At 41.3% G+C, this 22,312-nt stretch overlaps 1 protein-coding gene across 1 annotated transcript in view; it reads left to right on the top strand.

Annotated features, from left to right (window-relative positions):
• The first annotated feature begins 932 nt into the window (after positions 1–932).
• SH2D4A (SH2 domain containing 4A) overlaps positions 933–22,312 on the top strand; it is a 78,686-nt gene continuing 57,306 nt past the window's right edge. Inside the window, exons 1-3 of the mRNA XM_023736699.1 lie at positions 933–1,110; positions 10,087–10,246; positions 11,894–12,059. Of these exons, the coding sequence (XP_023592467.1) occupies positions 933–1,110; positions 10,087–10,246; positions 11,894–12,059 (504 nt within the window). The remainder of the gene's footprint in view (positions 1,111–10,086; positions 10,247–11,893; positions 12,060–22,312) is intronic.

Here is a 22,312-nt window from a genome sequence, read left to right as displayed (position 1 = left end):
CCCCGTTGCCATGGAGATGATTCCAGCTCGTAGGTACCCACCCTATAGGACAGACTAGAACTGCCCCATAGGGTTTCCAAGGTACAGCTGGTGGATTGGAATTGCTGACGTTTCGGTTAGCAGCCGAGCTCTTGAACCACTATACCAGGCTCCGAAGAGTTACATAGTTGTGTTTATTTCATGCTACTTTGAAGGGAAAATACAAAATTTGTATTGTGGTCTAATTTTTATTTCTTCTCTTTCCTTCTTTGAGCATGGTTTAGGTTTTGGTTTGGAGTGGGTAACTGTGAAATCTTAAAAATAGTACTTTCTTTTGAAATAGATTATTTGGAGAGAGCCTTTTAATTCTCCTTTGACTATTTTTTTTCATTCTTTTCTCAGCCATATAATTGGTGGTTTGTTGGACTCTGAGGTAATAATAAAGTTTGCTTAGCTGGGAGAACGCTAAACCTCTGTTAATTGTTTTGTTTCCCTGAGACTGACCAGTATAAAGTTAGGGTTTTGTTGTTTTTTTTTTTTTTTTTTGATAAATTATCTTTGGACATTACCGGATAGAGGTTACACAAACTTTTAATAAAGCGTGCCTCAGCCTTTCTCTTCTTTTCCCTGGAATGAAAAGGGATACTACATTTCCTCTAAGCTTTATTCTCCTTATAAGCCCGCTCTTAGCAGCACCTACGTATTTTAATAGCCCTGTTTTTTGCCTGTTGCTCTTTGCAGGATTGGTGGATGACACTTTGGGCAGGATATTTGGTGCCAGGCCCCAGAAGCCAGTTTGCTGAATTCTTGCCCCAGTCAGTCAGGATCTCTGGGCTGTGAGTCTCCTTGAAGGTTTTTGGTCACGACCAGGTGCCAGCTCAGGTGGAGGCACACCTGGAAGCCATTTTCAGGCACTTTTGTCACAGGTGTCAAAGACTGCAGAAACTACAAAGATGCTGAAACAGATACTGTCAGAGATGTACATAGATCCTGATCTACTGGCAGAGCTCAGCGAAGAACAGAAACAGATCCTGTTCTTCAAGATGAGGGAAGAACAGATCCGACGATGGGAAGAAAGAGAAGCAGCAATGGAAAAGGAGTCCTTGCCAGTGAAACCCAGACCAAAGAAAGGTAAACTTAGCCTCGTCTCTCCTGTGAATATGCTAGTAGAATAGCTCCTGGCTGGTTTTAACATTTCACACTAGTCACAAGCAAGCCAGGTGCAGTTCCAATTTGGTAGATTGATCTTCAATGTTACTGAGATTCTAATGGTGCAGTTTGTCAACTTGAAGTCTACATACACATAGCAGTTACATGGCGTTATAGAGCCTTAAGCAGATCTCTTACTTGAAACCAGACTGACCTGAAGCTGAAATAAAATGTCATTTATGAGGTTTAATTTAAGGGGTATTTAGGAAGGTTTCTAGCTCCTTCGTTGTCACAGATGCCTACTATTCTGCCAGCATGCAGAGTTCTTGTATCAGCATCTTTATAACAATTGTGTCAGCGTTTCTTAGACCTCGTGAGATTTTTCTTTGAGTTATCGTTTTTAGGAAAACCCTCCCTTAAAATGCAAATACGGCTGTATAACCAAAAAAACCAAACCCACTGCTGTTGAATCTATTCCAACTCATGGCGACCCTATAGGACAGAGTAGAACTACCCCATAGAGTTTCCAAGGCTGTAAATCTTTATGGAACATCTTTCTCTAGGCTTCTTTGTTTGCTGAATTGGTCTCCTTGTAATTTTTTAAACAAGACTTTAATTTCTGTCTTTTTTTTCTTTTGGCTTAAGTCCTTCCTTTGCAGAGTTTTGAATCTACTTCTCAGAAAACTTGTATTACTTCATAATTTATATAATCATGAAAAGGTACATTAATTTACAATGCAAAAGTTCTATCAGGGTATCGTGTCATAGGGTTATTACCCCCTTAAATTTAACACTTGGAAAAATATATTTTGCACTAGATTACATAGTTCCTCTTTTGAGGAAAAGGTTTGAGAGCTTTGTCCCACTCCCTTAAAAAGATAGCACTTCTCTGTCTTTTACCTTGCTCTGTCTTTGAGGATAAAGCCACAGATAGTACAAGGTGTTGGTTACAATGACTGGTGCTAACCCGAGGTGCTATCTGTGCTGCCGAGCTACTAAACCTGTGGCTATTATTTGTTAAGACCTGACTGTGTGCATGGGCTTTTTAGACCTGTGCTCCCTGCCCTCTCCCCTCCCCTCCCCGCTGGCATGTATCAGGTTGATTGAAGTGCATCTACTCTCAGCAGGAGCCCTGGTGGTACAGTGGTGGAGAGCTTGGCTGCTACCAAAAGGTTTGCAGTTCAAATCCACCAGCTGCTCCTTGGAAACCCTATGGGGCAGTTTTGCTCTGCCCTGTAGGGTTGCTATGAGTCAGAATCGACTCGACGGCAGTGGGTTTGGTTTTGTTATTCTCAGCAATTCTTAGCCAGCCTGTGCCTTTGGCGATCGACCTTCTCTTGGCTCATTAAGTATGTCTTATTTAATCTTATTTATACCTTCACACCATTCTAGCTCACCACTTAGCAATTATCTCATTGTCATCTGGTCATTTTTTTTCTATAAATATACAGACCACTGTGGGTCTCCTGGGCAGCACAAATGGTTTGCACTCTACTACTAACCTAAAGGTTGGCCGTTCAAACCCACACAGCAGTGTCACAGAAGAAAGGCCTGGCGATCAGCTTCTGTAAAGATCACAGCCAAGAAAACCCTATGGAGCAGTTCTACTCTAACCATGGGGTGGTTGACTCAGCATCCACTCAATGCCAACGGGTTTGGTTTTGTGTGTTTTGGTGGTGAGTTTTCAGAGAGCATCGCTAGTGTTTGTACACGGTGTATCCCAGGAACTGTCGTCTGCCTTTTAGTAATCTTCAAGTTAAAATAGGAGGGGCTGGAAAACAGCCAGAAGTATGGATTTAACCCAGTAACAGATCAGAAAAGCATTTCAAAGTGTGGTGGGGAAATGTGATTCCTAGAGAGGGAGAGAATTATGGATCTACTGTGCGTGCTGGCGGATGAGTAGAAGTCTAGCCCCCCTCTGTCCTATACAGTACAGTAGCCACTGGCCACATGTGGCTATTGTACACATGAAATATGGCCACTCCAAATTGAGGTGTGCTCTGAGTGTAAATTACCAGATTCCCAAGACTTCATAGGAAGAAAACAATGTAAAATATTACATTGATAAATTTACGTTGATCATAGAGTGAAAGGATAATATTTTTGATTTATTGGGTAAAATAAAATGTATTATTAGAATTAGTTTCACCTGTTCTTTTTACTTTTTATTGTGGCTGCTAGGAAATTTATAATTACACTAGTGGCTCAGCTTTGGACAGTATTGCTCTAGAGTGTGATGTTCACCCCAGCCAGCATTTATGGAGCTTACTGTGTGTTAGACCTGGAGCTAAGTGCTTAAATATATGGTCTCATTAAATAATCACAACCATACCCTGAGCCATGAACTACTATTCACGTTTTACAGAAGGGGAAAGTGAGGTTCAGAGACATTAACTGATTTGCCCAGGGCATACAGCTAGGGAGTGATGAAGCTAGATCCGGGGTCCGATGCTCTCAAAGCTTGTACTATTAACAGATATATTACCTGCCAAGCTTAATTGGAGCTTAATAACAATTTCTATTGTCTGAAAGTGCCTTGCACACATCAAAAAAGCATGCTTGCTTTGAGCCTGTGTTCTGCATTATTTTATCCGTAACACAAACAGAGGAGACCTTCCCTTAGTAAGAGTTGCCCAGCCCTGTTCACTGGTTGTCTTTCAAACTGTGGGACACCTAATGACAAAAGCCTGGATCTGGTCACAGTGTGTGGTACAGGAGGGGCTGGCTTTGCTTTGTCCCCTTGAAACAATCTTGGAGTCGTGACATTTCATTTGCTGGATTCTCATTGTTAGCAGCCAAGTTTGTTTCCTCAGAGCCTTTTCTTTTCATGAAATAATGATAAAGCCGTTGGTTTGTGCCCCTGCAGACTCTCCTTCCTCCCATCCCTTTACTCTTCAACCCACCTGCAGGGACTCTGGATTCAGAGTTCTCCTCTGAATTGACTACTCCTCAGCCGCATCTGACACCATGGAGAGCTGTCTCTCTCTGTCTTGGCGTCAGTTCTCTTGCTTGCTCCCTGACCTTCTTTTTTGTCTCTCATCTCTGCCTACCCCTTAAATGTCTGTCTTCTCCAGAGGGTGCCTCACTGTACACTGGTGTAATCTTAGGGCGGGGTTAGGGGGCTCATAGACTCCTTTGAAAATTTACTGACAGCGTGGACCTAGGAAAATGCCTGCAACCTTTTGTGTATAATTTCACAATGTTCACAGACTCCCTCAAGCTCATTCTCAGGCTCCTTGGGAATTCATAGACCGTAGTTTAAGGTTAGGGAGCCCTGGTGGTACAACGGTTAAGGACTCGGTGGCTAACTGAAAGATTAATGGTTCAAACCCACCCAGTGGTTCTGCGGGAGAAAGACCTGGCAATCTGCTCCCATAAAGATTACAGCCTAGAAAACTCTATGGGGCAGTTCTGCTCTGTCATATGGGGTCACTATGAGTCAGAATCGACTTAACAGCACCCAACAACAGCAGGTTAAAGATCTCTGCTTGTATTATCTCCCTGGGGAAGCTTTTTATCTTTGAAGATTAAACATTACCTATATGTGAGTGACTCACAAACCCACATTGCCAAACCAGGCCTCTTGCCTAAGCTTCAGACTTAATGTCAGTTGCCTGAAGAACATCTCACTCAGAAGACACACAAGCACTGCAAGCTCGATGCAAAGCTGAATTCATCAGCATCACCCCACCTCTCTTCCCCCCGGCAGACCCTGCCTCTCATTCTCTGTCAGGATCATTGGCACTTGTCTCTCCCTAGTCACTGAGGCCAGAAACCCGAGAGCCACCCTCATTACTCCCTGTCTGTCACCCACTCACGTAGTCACCGAATCCCATAGGTTTTAGTTCTTTTCCTCCATTCCATAGAGCTTTTATCCCACCAAAGTAAAAACAGTGACAACCATCATTGTGTTGGTCCGTGAGTGTGTGTCAAGCATAAGCATTGTATTTATGTTATTTAATTTAAATCCTCCCAAGAGTGGGGTGAGGACTAAATCAGACAACATTATCAGACAATGTTATCCCTAGCTTACAAATAAGGAAACAGACTTTTAGATATATCAGCTGTATGAGTCATGGTAGAGCCAGGATTTGAACTCGGGTCCCCCTCAACTCTAAGGCTATGTTCTGAATCATTTGTCCTGACCTCCTTTTCTCCTGCTTGAATGTCTGTGTCCCTGACTCTGCACCTTATAATTTAACTGGATTTGGCTTTGTAGATACATGGTGGGTGTCTGTTTATGGATAATAACCAAGGTCTTCTTTCCTTTCAGCCTTTCTTGGTCCCCATGGATTCAGCTGGTCTCCTCTATTTCAGTGCATCCATTTCTGCTTTTCTGACTGAATTTCTCTCTTTCTTATACTACCACCCACTTCCCAGGACTATAGTGCACTGCAGGTTCCCCAACTTCCTTTCTGTCCTTTTGTCTCTAAAACAAACATAAGGATAGACTTTAGTGTTAATAACTGCAAGATTATTACCCAGGTTAACAAAAATAGCAAACAATGGAGAAAGCAACAGTTATAATTTCAGGACGTCCTGATAGGAATTGGCCTTGGTCATTATTCAGATGGACATGGGGCTTGTTGTTGTTGTTAGTTGCCATCCAGTTGGCTCCGACTCATGATAACCTTGTGTATAAGAGGATGAAACATTGCCCGGCGCCATCTTTATGATCGTTGGTGTTCGAGTCCGTTGTAGCTCTGTGTCAGTCCACCTCATTGAGGGTTTCCCTCATTTTTGTTGACTCTGCTTTACCAAACATAATGTCATTTTCTAGAGATTGGTCTTTCCTGATGATATGTCTAAAGTAAGCCAGCTGAAGTCTCACTGCTCTTGTGTCAGTCCACCTCATTGAGGGTTTCCCTCATTTTTGTTGACTCTGCTTTACCAAACATATTGTCATTTTCTAGAGATTGGTCTTTCCTGATGATGTGTCTAAAGTAAGCCAGCAGAAGTCTCACTATCTATGCTTCTAAGGAGTGTTATGGTTGTATTTTTTCAAAGACTGTTTTGTTTGTTTTTCTGGCAGTCATCGGTATATTCAGTATTCTCTGCCAGCACCATTCTTCTGCTTCATTTGTTCTTCTGTCTTTCTTTTTCATGGTCCAGCTTTCACATGCATATGAGGTGATCAAAAAGACCATGGCTTGGGTCAGGCGCATCTTAGTCATCAAAGTGACATCTTTGCTTTTTAAAACTTCTAAGAGGTCTTTTGCAGCAGATTTGCCCAATGCACATGCCATTTGATTTCCTGACTGATGTTTCTATGAGTGTTGATTATTGATCTAATTAGAATGAAATCCTTGACAACTTCACTTTCTTCTCCATTTGTCACGATGCTGTTTATCAGTACAGTTGTGAGGATTCTGGTTTTCTTCATGTTCAGGTGTTATCTGTACTGAAAGTTGTAGCCCCTATCCTGTTTCTGTGGGAGCAGGAAAGATCATGACGGTGATGATACTTCCAAGTTTGTTTAAGAGAGCTCTGGCTTATACTTGCTGTCCTGGCATTCCTTCTGGTTGCTGTCTTTTCGCTCTCAAAATGTGTTTCAGTGTGGACACATTATAAGGCTGCCCTAAAGATAGGTTTTGGAGCCATGCAGACTGTTTTTAAGCTCTAGTTCCATTATTCACTAACTCTATGATCTTGGATAAGTTCCTTAACACCCTTGACCCTCAACTTCCTCATTGTAAAATAGGGTTAGTAGTAACCTGGGGTCTGATGACAGGTATGGCATGGGCATCAACCAATTAGAACGGACATGGCCAGAGCACCAGAGTCTTGGAGGTCCCCTGCATGCATTCATCTCTTATGGTTTCTGGTCAGGGACGCGGTGTCCTATAGGAGAGACCAGAGTGGTGGAAGATACTTGGGGCGTTGGGGCAGCAGTTTGAAAGTATTCCAGTATTTTAACAGTCTTAGTATTGGTGGATCCCTGCTTACATCAGCCCTGATGATACCCCCATTGTATTTAATCTGGAAATTCTTTACCCAGTCCCTGGAGCACCATAGAAGGCTCCTGACATTGATTCTCTTCTGGCTTCTGTTCACTTATTTGTAGGTCCTCTGTTTGTGAGGGTAGAGTACATGATAATTTTCTCCCTCCCTCTTTCAGGCTCTCTCACAGACATATCTTTTCTGTTACTGTGGTTGTCCTTCTGAGTTGGATTCAGGTGGGGTGGAGACTAGGTGCTGACTCTTGAAGTGCAGTGTCTTTGCCCTGGGAGGGCCATTGGAGTTAGCATTCACCTCTACCTGAGCAGATGATCCACATTGATGCTTCAAGTTCCTACCCCCTCCACCTCTACTCTAACCTACCACGGCGGGATACATCAGGCACGAAGGTGTGGCGAGCAGGTTCACACTATCATATAAGAATGGAATAAACCTGGCCATTTCCTTGCCAAGGATGTGTGTCGCCCGATCTTTTACGTGGTCTTTTTGAACACTGCCTGATTATTGTTGGGTGCCATTGAGTCAATTTCAACTCGTAGGGACCCCATGTGACGGAGTAGAACTGCCCCATAGCACTTTCTTGCCTGTAATCTTTATGGAAGCAGACAGCCAGGTCTTTCTCCCGTGGTGTGCTGGCTAGGTTTGAACCACGAACTTTTTGGTTAACAGCCAAGCACTTAACTGTGCCACGAGGGCTCCTTACTGCCTGGTTAGATGTTTTCTATGTGGCCCCTGTGGAATGAGGTGTGGTTATGTGTCTCTGTCCTAGCGATTCTTTGTGGTCTAGTACTTGAGCCAGACTGACCCACTTTTTCTAGCTTGTTTTAAAAAAAGCTGGTTTCAGAAGAAGGCTTCAAGAATGAAGCACTTCTCAAGAAGAACAAGCAGTACATAAACATGATTGAAGGATGGGGACAGGAAGGAAGGGGATGTATAATTAAATGGAAGTGCTATGAAAAGATACATCCTTCACTGTCCTCTGATTAAAGAGTGCACATAATTTCAAGGTGAAGTAGACAGGAAACCCAGAACGCCTGGATGGTGTTAATTATGACAATGGATGCCCTCTTAGAATCCCTTTAGTTTATACCTTTACCTTAAGGGGGTACATTGAGGGCAGCAATGTGGTTCTATACATATATTTTCAACTTTCCTTTTATAAGACAAGGTTTTTTCTCTCCTTGTCTTTCTGTCTTCATCTATTCTCTGCTCTTCTCCAGGGACTATCGTTCCCCTGGCCTGGTCCCTGGCATCCTTTTCTCTCTCCTCTTCTAATAATCCAGGTGTAAAACCTGCCCATGTGTCCCTATTTAAGGGTGTCTTTGAACTGTCTGGGCTCTTAAACTAGTTTTTCCTCTGTGTAGACCTGTATAGCAGCTCCAGAACATAGCAGATGCTCAGTAAATATTGTGGGGCAAATGACTGAGTTCTCTCTTTTTTCCTCTTCACTAATAAACTTCTCTAGAGCATGTACTTACTGCCTCCACTGCTTCTTACCATCCTTTCTGTCCTCTGCCTTTGTAGTCTGTCTCCCACCTGTCTCCCTAAAATTACTCAGAGCCTGCCTAAGACTTTTCTCCTTTTCCATCTTGGTCTTTATCCTTTTTCCTCCATCTCAGAAGCATTTAGCTGTGTCGTCTCCCTTTTCCTCTCTCGGCTGCATGGCAGTGCATTCTCCACGGTCTCCTTCTGTGTTGAGTTATTTAGTGATCAGAATCCTTTAGAGAGTTGTGTCCAACCACTTAAAGCCCCTCCAATCTCTCTGCCTTCTGACCCCATTTAAGCGCTTTTGGGAGAGAGGAGAGGAGTCTTTGGGTGGTGCAAACCGTTAATGTGCTTAGCTGCTAACTGAAAGGTTGAAAGGTTGAAGGTTTGCCCAGAAGCACCTCAGAAGAAAGGCCTGGAGATCTACTTTCAAAAAGTCAGCACAATTCTACTTTGACACACATAGGGTTGCCATGAATCGGAATCGACAACAACTGTCTTTTTTTGTTGTTGTTGTTGTTGCGGGGCGGGGGGCGGGGAAGAGGAGTTTGAACAGAGATATTGTAAGTGCCACTCTGCCAAGAGCCCATTTGTTTTGACATCTGGCTAAATCTGACATTTTGCATGTAATTTTGTTTCTTCTTGGCTGAGAGTCGCGATTTCTTTATCTTCACCTTACTCCCATCTCTCCCCGCTTTTTTAAATTTCTAGACTCTGTTTGTCATTGTTAGGTGCTGTCAAGTCAATTCCAACTCATAGCCACCCTATGTAAGCAGAGTAGAACTGCTCCATAGGGTTTTCTTGGCTGTAATCTCTACGGAAGCAGATCGCCAGGTCTTTCTTCCATGGAGCCGATGGGTGGGTTCTAACTGCAAACCTTCTGGTGAGCAGCCGAGCGCTCAACCATTTGTGCCACCAAGGCTCCTTACTCCTATAGAGTAGATATCGTTACCCATTTTTCAAATGAGGAAATCGAGGCTTTGAGAGGTTAAGTAATTTGTCCAAGTCACACAGCTGGTAAGTGGCAGAGCTAGGATTTGAACTATGGCCAGTCTAAAATGCGTGCTTTTACCGTCCAGTGAAGCCTGTAAAGATAGTGGAAAGGCCAAGCCCTGAGCAGCTATGGAACTTTGGGTTACAGGGAGATTCTTAGACGTCGACTTAAGTGGTTATGGGGTCTCATGTTAGCTCTGTTACCTCAAAGGACAATGCAAACAATGCATGCTTTCTTCCTATCTCAGCTTCTTCACTTACCAAATGGGCATGTGTAAGAACCAAGTCCATAGTATTTTTAAAACAAATATTACTGCTGCAGCCACTGCCTGCTGCCATCGCTACCACTGCCACCTATTAATGCTGCTCGCTCCTAAACTGGTTGGAAGTGAAACAAACGATGTAGTGTTTTGCCTCATTTAATTTTTTTTCCCCCAAAGACCTTAAATACTTCAGCAATGGGAAAGATAGTAACCCATGGCTAAAGATATCAGTTCAATCTGAGCTGTATTTTGTTTGCAGAGAATGACAAATCTGTTCATTGGAAACTGGGAGCTGATAAGGAAGTGTGGGTCTGGGTGATGGGTGAACACCATCTCGATAAACCCTACGATGTGCTCTGCAATGAAATTATTGCTGAGAGGGCCCGGCTGAAAACAGAGCAGGAAGCAGAAGAGCTCAGGTATGAGACCCGCAAACCAACGAGAGAATGAAGCAAAAAAAAAAGAAAAAAAAAGGAAGGATGCTTCTTGTACATGGTATCCAGTGGGGGAGTGTGGTGGGATCTGAGGTCACAAGCATCATTTTAGATCTGTTTAGAAAGTTCTCTATGTTTTTGGTGATTCCCTTCATTCCCACAGTGCTACCAAATCAGCTATTTCATATTCCCACTGTCATTCCAGTGATCTGTATGTGTATGCAATTCCCCAGTGATTATCACTGACTTCACTAGAGTCATTTTAAAGCAATGCAGGCCAGCACAGTTGAGCCTGAGAAATACAAGTCAGAACTGTTAAATTGCAGTGATTTCTCACGCTTCAGGTCTTCGCAGAAGATTGCTTAGATATGGGGAGAAGAACAAGTAGACCCTTTGCTTGGTGGTTTGAGTCCACCCAGAGGTGCCTCAGAAGAAAGGCCTGGCAATCTACCTCCAAAAAATCAGCCATTGAAAACCCTATAGAGTACAGTACTACTCTGACAAACCTGGGGTCGCCAGGAGTTGGAATTGACTCAATGGCAACCAACAACCACCACCACAACGCTGTGGTAGGTACTGGCAGTGCAAAGATGAACAGGGAGCTTACAGTCCAGGAAGAGAGACAAGCAGATATACAACTAACTGCAGCCAATACAAGCCGTGCAAAGTGCTGTTATTACGGTATAAGCAGAGCATCAACTGAGAGCAGGTAGGAGCCAAACATTCTGATACACAAGAGTGAAATTGGAGCCAAACCTTGAAAGATAAGTACAGTTCTCCAGCTACAGAAGGTCAGGAAGGAAATTGCAGGCAGAAGGCCCGGCATAATTAAGATCTCTCGACTTGAACATGTGAGGTTGTTTGGGGAATGATGAGTTGTTCTGAGTGTTTGGGGCAGGCATGGGTTAGAAAAGGGAGACAAGGAACCACACTGTAAAATGCCCTGAAGGCCAGATTTAGGAGTTTGGACCTTACTGTTTGGAGAGTAAGGAAGATTGTGAATAGGGGAGTGACATATCGATTAAAGATATAGGAAGGTAACTCAAGGCAGATGATGGATTTCTTCTGCTGTGTGCCCATGGTGGCCTCTGCAGGCCTGCTTTCTCTTGGGTGTCCTCCTCTGGCTTTGGGCAGTGGTGCTGACAGCCCTCCCCTGAGCTAGTGGTCTGTGCTGGGATGGAGATTGAATAGACACGTGGTCCTCAGCTCGGTTCTTGAGGGCTGGTGATGCTGCTCACCAGCTTCTGTACTTGTAACAGTATAAACAGGCATAGAAGTAGAAAGGAATTATTTGCTGACTCTGATCGTAGGCAATTTGATCTAACAGTTTAGCACCTGAGTTAGGAGTTGGAAAGACCTGGATTCAAATTCTGACTGTGCCACTACATGGTCTTAGAAAAATTATATATTTGAACTTCTTAAAACAAAAATAACAATGCCTTCCTTGTAGAGGTGTTATGAGGATCACGTTACTATCTTTAGAGTGCCTAGCAAAGGGGCTGGTATAGTACAAGCACTTGGTACATGGTATCTGTTATATTTTTCAGGTATTTTGAATGTAGACGTCTGCATCAGAAAAGCTGTCAATGTTGAAGAATGTTTTTTGATAATTTCACTTTTGTTTCTGTTCAGAAAAACTCAAGCCAACGAGTTCACCAATAGCTTGGACACAAAATCACAGCACTGTGATCTACAAGCACCAAATAACTGGGACACTCAGCACAGCCTGGAGAGAGTGATCGAGGAGAAGGAACCGGGATCTAGACCAGCACCAACCCCTGAGGATGAGAAAATCCAAGTGAGTCTCCCGTGTCTGTGAATGCCCAGGATTGCATAACTGGGTGTCTTGGTTTCCTAGGGCTGCCTTCACAAATGACCAAAAATGAGGTGGCTTACGACAACAGAAACTTATTCTCTCACAGTTCTGGATGTTATACCCCATTGCCATCCCATTGATTCTGACTCATAGTGACCCTATAGGACAGAGTAGAACTGCCCCACAGGGTTTCCAAGGCTGAAATCTTTATGGAAGCAGACTGCCACATCTTTCTCCTGCGGAGCGTTTGGTGGGTTCCAACCACCAACCTTTGGGTTAGCAGCTGAGCGCTTGACCACTGCACCACCGGGGCTACTTTCTCAGGCTGCTAACCGAAAGGTCAGCAGTTCAAATTCACCAGCCACTCTGCAGGAGAAAGATGTGGCAGTCTGCTTCCGTAAAGATTACGGCCATGGAAACCCTATGCGGCAGTTCTGTACTATCCTACAGGCTCATTATGAATTGGAATCAAATCGACAGCAATGGATTGGGTTTTGCTGGGTATCATTAAGTAGACCGTGCAAGTGGTGGAAAATGCTCAATTTAAATGCTCTCATCTGCCTCGCTGTGCAATCTGCTTTCAGAGTGAACTTCATCAAACATCACGGGAGTCTCTGAAAGCCTTTCCTTTGATGCAGGGGAAGATGAAAAGCAGAATTTAAAGCCCTTCACCCATTTATTTCCATATCGCATGTACTTAAATGCTTCCTGCTCTCCCCTCTCTCTTTCCATATGGCAGTTTAGCGGAAATCTATGGAAGGGAACGGTGCCACTCTCAGTATAGTATTTATCATACGGTAAAAGAATAATAACTCTGGTGTCTATTTTAATTTCCATTTCACTCTCTTGTCCTACTTTTGAAATATTTTTTCCGGAAAAATTCAAACACAAAAACAAGTATGTATACCGAATACTCTTGAGGGACGTATTTTGTTGTTTTTCTTCTTCATTTTATGGGTATTAAAAAGGGAACTGCTTGGAAGGAGCTTAGTGTTAAACGTGTTGAGTGCAAGCCAGGCCTGAGCAGCTTGGTTGCCTCACTGGCACACGGGGAATGTACCCAAGGCTGATCTGGAATGAAAACCACATTTTTTAAAATTTTGTACCCCTAAATATTTTGTTCTGCCTATTTGTAGTCCTTTGTAAATTCTCTTTGCATTATTCTACTTACCCTCATATTAGTGAGGTAATAGAGGACAATAGATAAGAGAGTGACCTTGGGAGTCCTGCAGACCTGAGTTTGAATCCCCGTTCAGCCCGTTTCCTCACCTGTAAAATGAATACATAAAAACAGTCCCTCATTCATATTGTTGTTGTGATTGAATGAAATACTCAGCAGTGTGCTTGGCCACATAGTAACACCCAACCCATGTTAGTTATTATAATATTACCAAGCCCCTGAAGCAAACAGCACAGATGACGGTATCCCCACCTGACAGTGTCAAAGAGGCCGAGAGCACGTGCAGCCAGTGCTGCAGAGCTGGGATTGGAACAGAAGTCAAACAACTGCAAATCCTCTGTTAATTCTCAGTGTAATTACATTCCTGGCAGAACTGGGTGCTTCATAATATGCTTTTATTGTATTTCCAAACTATAACCCAAGCAGCAAATTATGTGCCACCAGGGCACCTTTACTTAATGATAAATTTACATTATTCTTATAAACTCCATCTATGTTACTCCTAGTATACTTTCTCAGAAATGTTTCATCATGCTATCTCAATTATAAAATATTTAATAAAACGGAGAGGTTATCATTTTAGAGATTGACTTATATACTTTCCAGATTACCAGAAATAATTTGAATCTTGCCTCCCCCATCTACCAGTGGTATAATACTTAACCCTTGAGTTTCCCCATTTGTAAAAAGGATAAATAATCTGTTTGGGAGGCAGAATAAAGACATCCATGTCCTAATCCCTGGAACCTATGCATACCTTACATGGAAAAAGGAAGTTTGTAGATGTGATTGAGGTTAAGGTTGTGGAGATGGGGAAATTATCCTGGATTATCCAGGTGGGTTTAGTTTAATCACATGAACCCTTAAAGGTGGAGAACCTTTCCCAGCTGAGGTCAAGGTCAGAAGAAAATGTGACTATGCAAGAATGGTCAGAGAGATGCCACATTGCTGACTTTGAAGATGGAGGAAGAGGGCCACACACAAGCCAAGGAATGCAGATGGCTTCTAAAAGCTAGAAAAGACAAGGAAACAGATTATCCCCTAGAGCTTCCAGAAAAGAATTCAGCTCTACTTGCACCTTAATTATAGCCGAGTAAAACCCACATCAGACCTCTGACCTACAGAACTGTAAGATAATAAATTTGTATTGCTTTAAGCCACTAATTTTGTTATAGCCGCTGTAGAAAACTAGTACAATCTGGTAGGATTTTATGATGAGTAAATGAGATAAATACAAAGCACGTATTTCAGTGTTTAACACATGTCAGACATTTATTAAGCTCCCTTTCCTCTTCCCATATAAAATTTATTTAATTAAAAAGAAAAGTATAGATGCTGAAGAGAGGATCCCAAGATTAATTGATTTACTTGTTCGTTTTAAAAGTATTTTTGAGTAACCATGGAGCCCTCATGGCGTAGTGGTTAAGAACTTGGCTGCTAACCAAAAGCAGTTTGAATCCACCAGCTGCTCCTTGGAAACCCTATGGGGCAGTTCTGTTCTGCCCTATAGAGTTGCTATGGGTCAGAATTGACTTGACGGTTATGGGTTTGGTTTTTTGGTTTGGTACTATGTACTAGGCATTGCAATTACAATGTTGAAGTAAAAACAGGATCACTGCTCTCATGAACTTAATGGTTTAGGGGGATTAGAAACTTTGCATAACAACATATAATTTCAAACCGTAATAAGTGCTCCAAGAAACAAAAAGGGAGGGGTTATGTTTCTATGCACTCCCATTACATTAGAACTTGGGCAATGCCAGGGAGTCTGGGATGGCCTTGCCGAGGACGTGGAGCTTGAGTAACAACAGAAGGACAACTGGGGTGTCGGTTTTAGCAAAGGGAACAGCAGGTGCAAAACTGTAGCTGGAGGGAACAGTTCTTTGGAGGAATGGGAAGAAGCCAGCGTGGCTGGAGTGCAGAGCACAGAGGAGGAGAGCCTGTGCGTTGAGGCTGGGGAGATAGGTAAGGGCCAGACTCTGCAGAGCCGAAGGGATGACTTAACATGTTTTGATCTTTTCCCCAAGAACAATTGGAAATTGCCAGTGAGTCTTAAGCAAGGAGTTGACCTGAACAGATTCATATTTTGAAAGGAACAGATCATTCTTGGATCAGAAGGATGGATGAGCAAGGTTTCTACTACAACCCAAGTTTCTAAGCTTGGATGCCTGGGAGAGTGGGGTGCCATCAGCATAAATAGGAACATCTGAAGGAGGAGCTGGTTTTAAAGGAGAAGATGAGTCTAGTTTAGACACATCACGAATTCCTGATGCTACTCACGATGATCAAAACCAAATCCATTGCCAACAAGTTGATTCCAACTCATAGCGACCCTGTAGGACAGACTGGAACTGCCCTGTAGAGTTTCCAAGGCTGTAATCTGTATGGCAGCAGACTGCCACACCTTTCTCCTGCGGATTGGGTGGTGGGTTTGAACTGCTGACCTTTTGGTGAGCAGCCGAGTGCTTTACCCACTGTACCACCTGGGCTTCTTACTCCCAATGGGTGGTAGATATAAGCTGATTTTATAAATCCTAATAAAATACATAGGATTTGACTTAGAGTTCACAAAACTTTTTCACATAAAGTTGTTTCATTGCACATTCACAATGCTCCTGTGAAGTAGACAAAGCATTATCATTTCTATTGTACAGGTGAAGAAATTAATGGTCAAAGAGTAACTTGGCCCAAGATCACAGAGTTACAGTGTCCCCATTTTTTTAAAAAATTGTGCTTTAGTTGAAAGTTTACAGCTCAGGTTAATTTCTCATTCAAAAATGTATACATATTGTTTTGTGACATTGGTTGCAATCCCCACAGTGTGACAGCATGCTCCACCTTTCCATCCTGGGTTCCCTGAGTCCATTCATCCAGTTTCTGTCCCTTCCTGCTTTCTCATCCTGCTTTTGGACAGGAGTTGCCCATTTGGTCTCATAAATTTGAATGAACTAAGAAACACGTTCCTTATGTGTATTATTTTTTGTTTTATAGTCCTATCTAATCTTTGTCTGAAGAGTGGGCTTCAGGAATGGTTTCAGTTCCGGGTTAACAGAGCATCCGGGGGCCATACTTTCGGGCGTTCCTCCAGTCTCTGTCAGACCATTAAGTCTGGCCTTTTATATGTAGACCTGAATTCTGTTCTACATTTTTCTCCTGTTCTGTCTCGGACTCTCTGTTGTGTTCCCTGTCAGGGCGGTCATTGGTGGTAGCTGGACACCATCCAGTTCTTCTGGTCTCAGGCTGGTGGAGTCTCTGATTCCTTTGGTCCTTTGGTCCATTAGTCTTTTGGGCTAGTATTTTCCTTGTGTCTTTGGTTTTCATTATTCTCCTTTGCTCCAGGTGGGATGGAACCAATAGATGTATCTTAGATGGCTCGCAAGCTTTTGAGAACCCAGACGCTACTCACCAAAGTGGGTTGTAGAACATTTCCTTATAAACTGTGTTATTCCAGTTGACCTAGATGTCCTCTGAAACTATGGTCTCCAGGCCCCAGCCCCAGCCCCAGCTACCTTGTCCCTAAAGTGTTTGGAGGTGTCTAGGAAACTGCTTTTGCTTTGGTCCAGTTGTGCTGACTTCTCCTATATTGTGTGTTGTCCTTCCCTTCACCAAAGTTGACACTTGTCTACTATCTAGTTAGTGATTTCTCTTCCCTCTCCGTCCCCACCCTAGTAACCATCAAAGAATGCTTTTTTCTGTGTGTAAAGCTTTTTTTGAGTTCTTATAATAGTGGTCTCATATAATATTTGCCCTTTTGTGACTGACATATTTCACTCAGCATAGTGCCCTCCAGATTCATCCATGTTGTGAGATGTTTCATGGATTCATCATTGTTCTTCATCATTGTGTAGTATTCCATTGTGTGTATGTACCATAATTAGTTTATCCATTCATCTGTTGATGGGCACTTAGGCTGTTTCCATCTTTTTGCTATTGTAAATAGTGCTGCAGTGAATGAGTGTGCATGTGTCTATTCGTGTGACAGCTCTTATTTATCTAGGGTATATTCCTAGGAGTGGGATTGCTGGATCATATAGTATTTCAATTTTAGCTTTTTAAGGAGGCACCATATCATTTCCAAAGTGGTTGTACCATTTTATATTCCTACCAGCAGTGCATAAGAGTTCCAGTTTCCCCACAACCTCTCCAGCATTTGTTATTTTGTGGTTTTTGGATTAGTATCAGCATTGTCGGGGTGAGATTGTATCTCAGTGTAGTTTTGATTTGCATTTCTCTAATGGCTAATGATTGTGAGCATTTCCTCATGTGTCTGTTAGCTGCCTGAATGTCTTCTTTGGTCAAGTGTCTGTTCATATCCTTTGACCATTTTTTAATTGGATTATTTGTCTTTTTGTGGTAGCGGTGTTGGATTTTCCTATAGATTTTAGAGATTAGACCCTTATCAGATATGTCGTAGCCAAAAAATTTTTCAGTCTGTAGGTTTTTCTATGCTCTGAAATACCTTTAGTAATACTGGTGTTAACTCTTCTCTGAAAGTTTGGTAGAATTCTCCAGTGAAGCTCTCAGGCCCAGAGCTTTTTTGTTTTTTTTGTTGGGAGTTTTTCCGCTTCAGGCTGTGTTAGTTTAGGTAGGTAGTGTGTTTCTAGAAATTTGTCTGTTTTCTCTAGGTTTTCAAATTTGTTGTACCAGTACCAGGCTGTTTTGACTATCATGGCAGTATGATAGGTTCTAAAATCAAGTAGTGTGAGGCCTGCCACTTTGTTCTTCTTCAGTAATGCTTTACTTATCTGGGGCCTCTTCTCTTTCCATATAAAGCTGGTGATTTGTTTCTCCGTCTCGTTAAAAAGTGCTGTTGGAATTTGGATAGAGATTACATTGTATCTGTAGATCACTTCGGGTAGAATTGACATTTTCATAATGTTGAGTCTTCTTATCCATGAGCATGGTATGTTTTCCCACATATGTAGGTCTCTTTTGGTTTCTTGCAGTAGTGTCTTGTAGTTCTCTATATATGGGTCTTTAACGTCCCTGGTTAGATTTATTCCTAAGTATTTTATCTTTTTGGGGGCTATTGTAAATGGCATTGATTTGGTGATTTCCTTTTCAAAGTTCTCTTTGTTGGTGTAGAGGAATCCTACTAATTTTTGTATGTTAACCTTGTATCCTGCTACTTTACTGAACTCTTCTGTTAGTTCCAGTAGCTTTCTTGTGGATTCTTTGAGGTTTTCTGTATATAAGATCATATCATCTGCGAATACGGATACTTTTACTTCTTCATTACCAATTTGGATGCCCTTTATTTCTTTTTCTTGCCTCATTGCTCTGGCTAGGACCTCCAGCACAGTGTTGAGTAAGATTGGTGATAAAGGGTGTCCTTGTCTGGTTCCCATTCTCAAGGAAAATGCTTTCAGTCTCTCTGTTTAGAATGATGTTGGCTGTTGGCTTTGTATAAATGCCCTTTATTATGTCGAGGAATTTTCCGTCTATTCCTGTTTTGCTGAGAGTTTTTATCAAGAATTGGTGTTGAACTTTGTTAGATGCCTTTTCTGCATCACTTGATAAGATCATGTGGTTCTTTTCCTTTGTTTTATTTATGTGGTAGATTACACTGATTGATTTTCTAATGTTGAACCATACCTGCATACCTGGTATGAATCCTGCTTGGTCATGATGTATTATTTTTTTGATATACATTGGATTCTGTTGGCTATAATTTTGTTGAGGATTTTTGCATCTATGTTTATGAGGGATTCTGGTCTGTAATTTTCTTTTCATGTGGTGTTTTTGCCTGGCTTTAGTATCAGGGTTATGCTGGCTTTATAGAATGAGTTTGGCAGTATTCCTTCCTTTTCTATGCTCTGACATATCTTTAGTAGTGCTTGTGTTAACTCTTCTCTGAAAGTTTGGTAGAATTCTCCAGTGAAGCTGTCCAGGCCAGGGTTATTTTTTGTTGGGAGATTTTTTTAATCACTTCTTCAATCTCTTCTTTTGTTATGGGTTTATTTAGTTTTTCCACCTCTGTGTTAGCTTAGGTAGGTAGTGAGTTTCTAGAAATTTTTCCATTTCCTCTAGGTTTTCAAATTTGTTTAAATACAGTTTTTCATGGTATTCTGTTATGCTCTTTTTCATTTCAGTTGGGTCTTTTTTTTTAATCACCTCTTCCATCTCTTCTTTTGTTATGGGTTTATTTAGTTTTTCTACCTCTGTTTGTGTTAGTTTAGGTAGGTAGTGAGTTTCTAGAAATTTGTCCATTTCCTCTAGGTTTTCAAATTTGTTTGAGTACAGTATTTCATGGTATTATGTTACGTTCTTTTTCATTTCAGCTGGGTCTTGTTACTTATTCAGGTTATTTGCTTCCTCTCCTGTTTTTCTTTTGTCAGTTTGGCCAGTGGTGTGTCGATTTTGTTGATCTTTTCAAAGAACCAACTTTTGGTCTTGTTTATTCTTTCAATTGTTTTTCTATTCTCTATTTCATTTATTTCTGCTCTGATTTTTATTTCGTTTCTTCTGGTGCCCAGAGGCTTCTTTTGTTGCTTTCTTTCTGTTTGTTCGAGTTGTAGGGTTAATGTTTTGATTTTGGCCCTTCTTTTTTGATGTTTGAATTAATTGCTATAAATTGACCTCTAAGCACTGCTTTTGCTGTGTCCCAGAGGTTTTAGTAAGATGTGTTTTCATTCTCATTTGATTCTGTGAATTTCTTTATTCCATCCTTGATTTCTTCTATAACCCAGTAGTTTTTAAGCAAGGTGTTGTTCAGTTTCCATGTATTTGATTTTTTTCCTTGCTGTTTCTGTTATTGATTTCTGTTTTTATGGCATTATGATCAGAAAAGATGTTTTGTATTATTTTGATGTTTTATATTCTGTTAAGGCTTGCTTTGTGGCCTAAAATGTCTGTTCTGTAGAATGTTGCATATGTGTTTGAAAAGAATGTATACTTGGCTGCTGTTGAGTGGAGTGTTCTGTATATGTCTGTGAGGTCAAATTGATTGATTGTGGCATTTAGATCTTCCATGTCTTTATTGAGTTTCTTTCTAGATGTTCTGTCCTTTACCAAAAGTGGTGTGTTGAAGTCTCCTACTATTATTGTGGAGCTGTCTATTTCTCTTTTCAATGCTGTTAGAGTTTGTTTTATGTATTTTGGAGCCCTGTCATTGGGTGTGTATATATTTATTGTGGTTATGTCCTCCTGGTGTATTGACCCTTTAATCATTATATAATATCGTTCCTTATCCTTTATGGTGGATTTTGCTTTAAAGTTTATTTTGTCAGAGATTAATTTTGCCCCTGCGGCTCTTCTTTGGTTGTTGTTTGCTTTTTTTTTTTTCCCCCCTTCTTTGAGTTTTAGTTTGTTTATGTCTTTGTGTCTAAGGTGTATCTCTTGTAGACAGCATATAGATGGATCGTGTATTTTTATCCATTCTGCCACTCCTTGTCTCTTTACTTTACCTTTGTATTTAGGCCATTTACATTCGGTGTAATTATTGATAGGTATAAGTTTACTGCTGTCATTTTTATTTTTATTTTTTTGTGGTGTTGACACTTTATTTGTTCCACTAATTTTATGTACTGAGTTCTTTTTGTTTGTGTTTTCTTTTCATCTTTTTCATTATTGTTGATTTTGTGTTTGCTGAGTCTTTTATGTTTTTCTTCTTTTTTATTTTGATTGGTAGGTTTGTTAGTTTCCTTTGTGGTTACTTTGAAGTTTACCTTTATTTTTATAAGTTTAAACCAATCATTTATTTCTTGATATCACCTTAACTGCCCTTCCATATGGAAGTTCTATGACTACACTGTATATTCCATTTTTGGTTTTGATGTTGTCATCGTTTACATATTGATGTCTCTGGTTCCCTGTTTTCAGTCTTTTAGCTTTGATTTATTTTTGTGAATTCCCTATCTGGGTTGATAACTGGTTGATCTTTCCTGTGTCCTAGTCCTGGATTGTTGTGTGATGTTGTTGATTCTCTAACCAGAGGACTCCGTTTAATATATCTTGTAATTTTGGTTTGGTTTTTCAAAATTCCCTTAACTTCTGTTTATCTGGAAATAACCTAATTTCACTATCATATTTGAGAGACAGTTTTGCTGGATACGTATTTCTTGGCTGTCAATTTTTTTCCTTCAAGGCTTTACATGTGTCATCCCATTGCCTTCTTGCCTACATGGTTTCTGCTGAGTAATCAGAGCTTAGTCATTGTCATGGTTTAAATTATGTCCCCCCAAAAAATGTGTGTATCAATTTGGCTGGGCCGTGATTCCCAGAATTGTGTGGTTGGCCTCCATTTTGTGATTGTAATTTTATGTTAAAGAGGATTAGGGTGGGATTGTAACACCACCTTTACCCAGGTCACATCCAATGTAAAGGGAGTTTCCCTAGGGTGTGGCCTGCACCACATTTTACCTCACAAGAGATGAAAGGGAAGTAGAGAATTGGGGACCTCATACTATCAAGAAAGCAGTGCCAGGAGCAGAGCGCATCCTTTGGACCAGGGTTCCTGCACAGAGAAGCTCCTAGTCCAGGGGAACATTGATGAGAAGGCCGACAGAGAGAGAGAAAGCTTTCCCCTGGAGCTGACGCTCTGAATTTGGGCTTTCAGCCTACTTTGACTGTGAGGAAATAAACTTCTCTTCGTTAAAACCATCCACTGTGGTATTTCTGTTAGAACAGCACTAGATGACTGAGACAGTCGTATTGGTTCTCCTTTGTAGGTGACTTTTCATTTATCCCTAGTGGCTCTTGAAATTCTATCTTTGGTTTTGGCAAGTGTGATTATGATATGTGTTGGTGACTTTCTTTTGGGATCTACCTTGTGTGGGGTTTGATCAGCTTCTTGGATAGATTATCTTCTCATCTTTCATGATATTAGGGAAGTTTTCTGCCAGCAAATCTTCAGCAATTCTCTCTGTGTTTTCTGTTATCCCCCTGTTCTGGTACTCCAATCACTCATAGGTTTTTCCTCTTGATAGTATCCCACATAATTCTTAGGCTTTCTTTCTTTTCTTTTTTTTTTATTGTACTTCAGGTGAAGACTTACAGAACAAATAGTTTCTCATGAAACAGTAGTACACATATTGTTTTATGACATTGGTTAACA

Source organism: Trichechus manatus, unplaced genomic scaffold (genome assembly GCF_000243295.1).
Source record: "Trichechus manatus latirostris isolate Lorelei unplaced genomic scaffold, TriManLat1.0 scaffold00090, whole genome shotgun sequence".
Taxonomy (NCBI): Eukaryota; Metazoa; Chordata; class Mammalia; order Sirenia; family Trichechidae; genus Trichechus; species Trichechus manatus.
The sequence above is the reverse complement of the archived record's forward strand: the minus strand, read 5'-3'. Positions and strand labels throughout refer to the sequence as shown.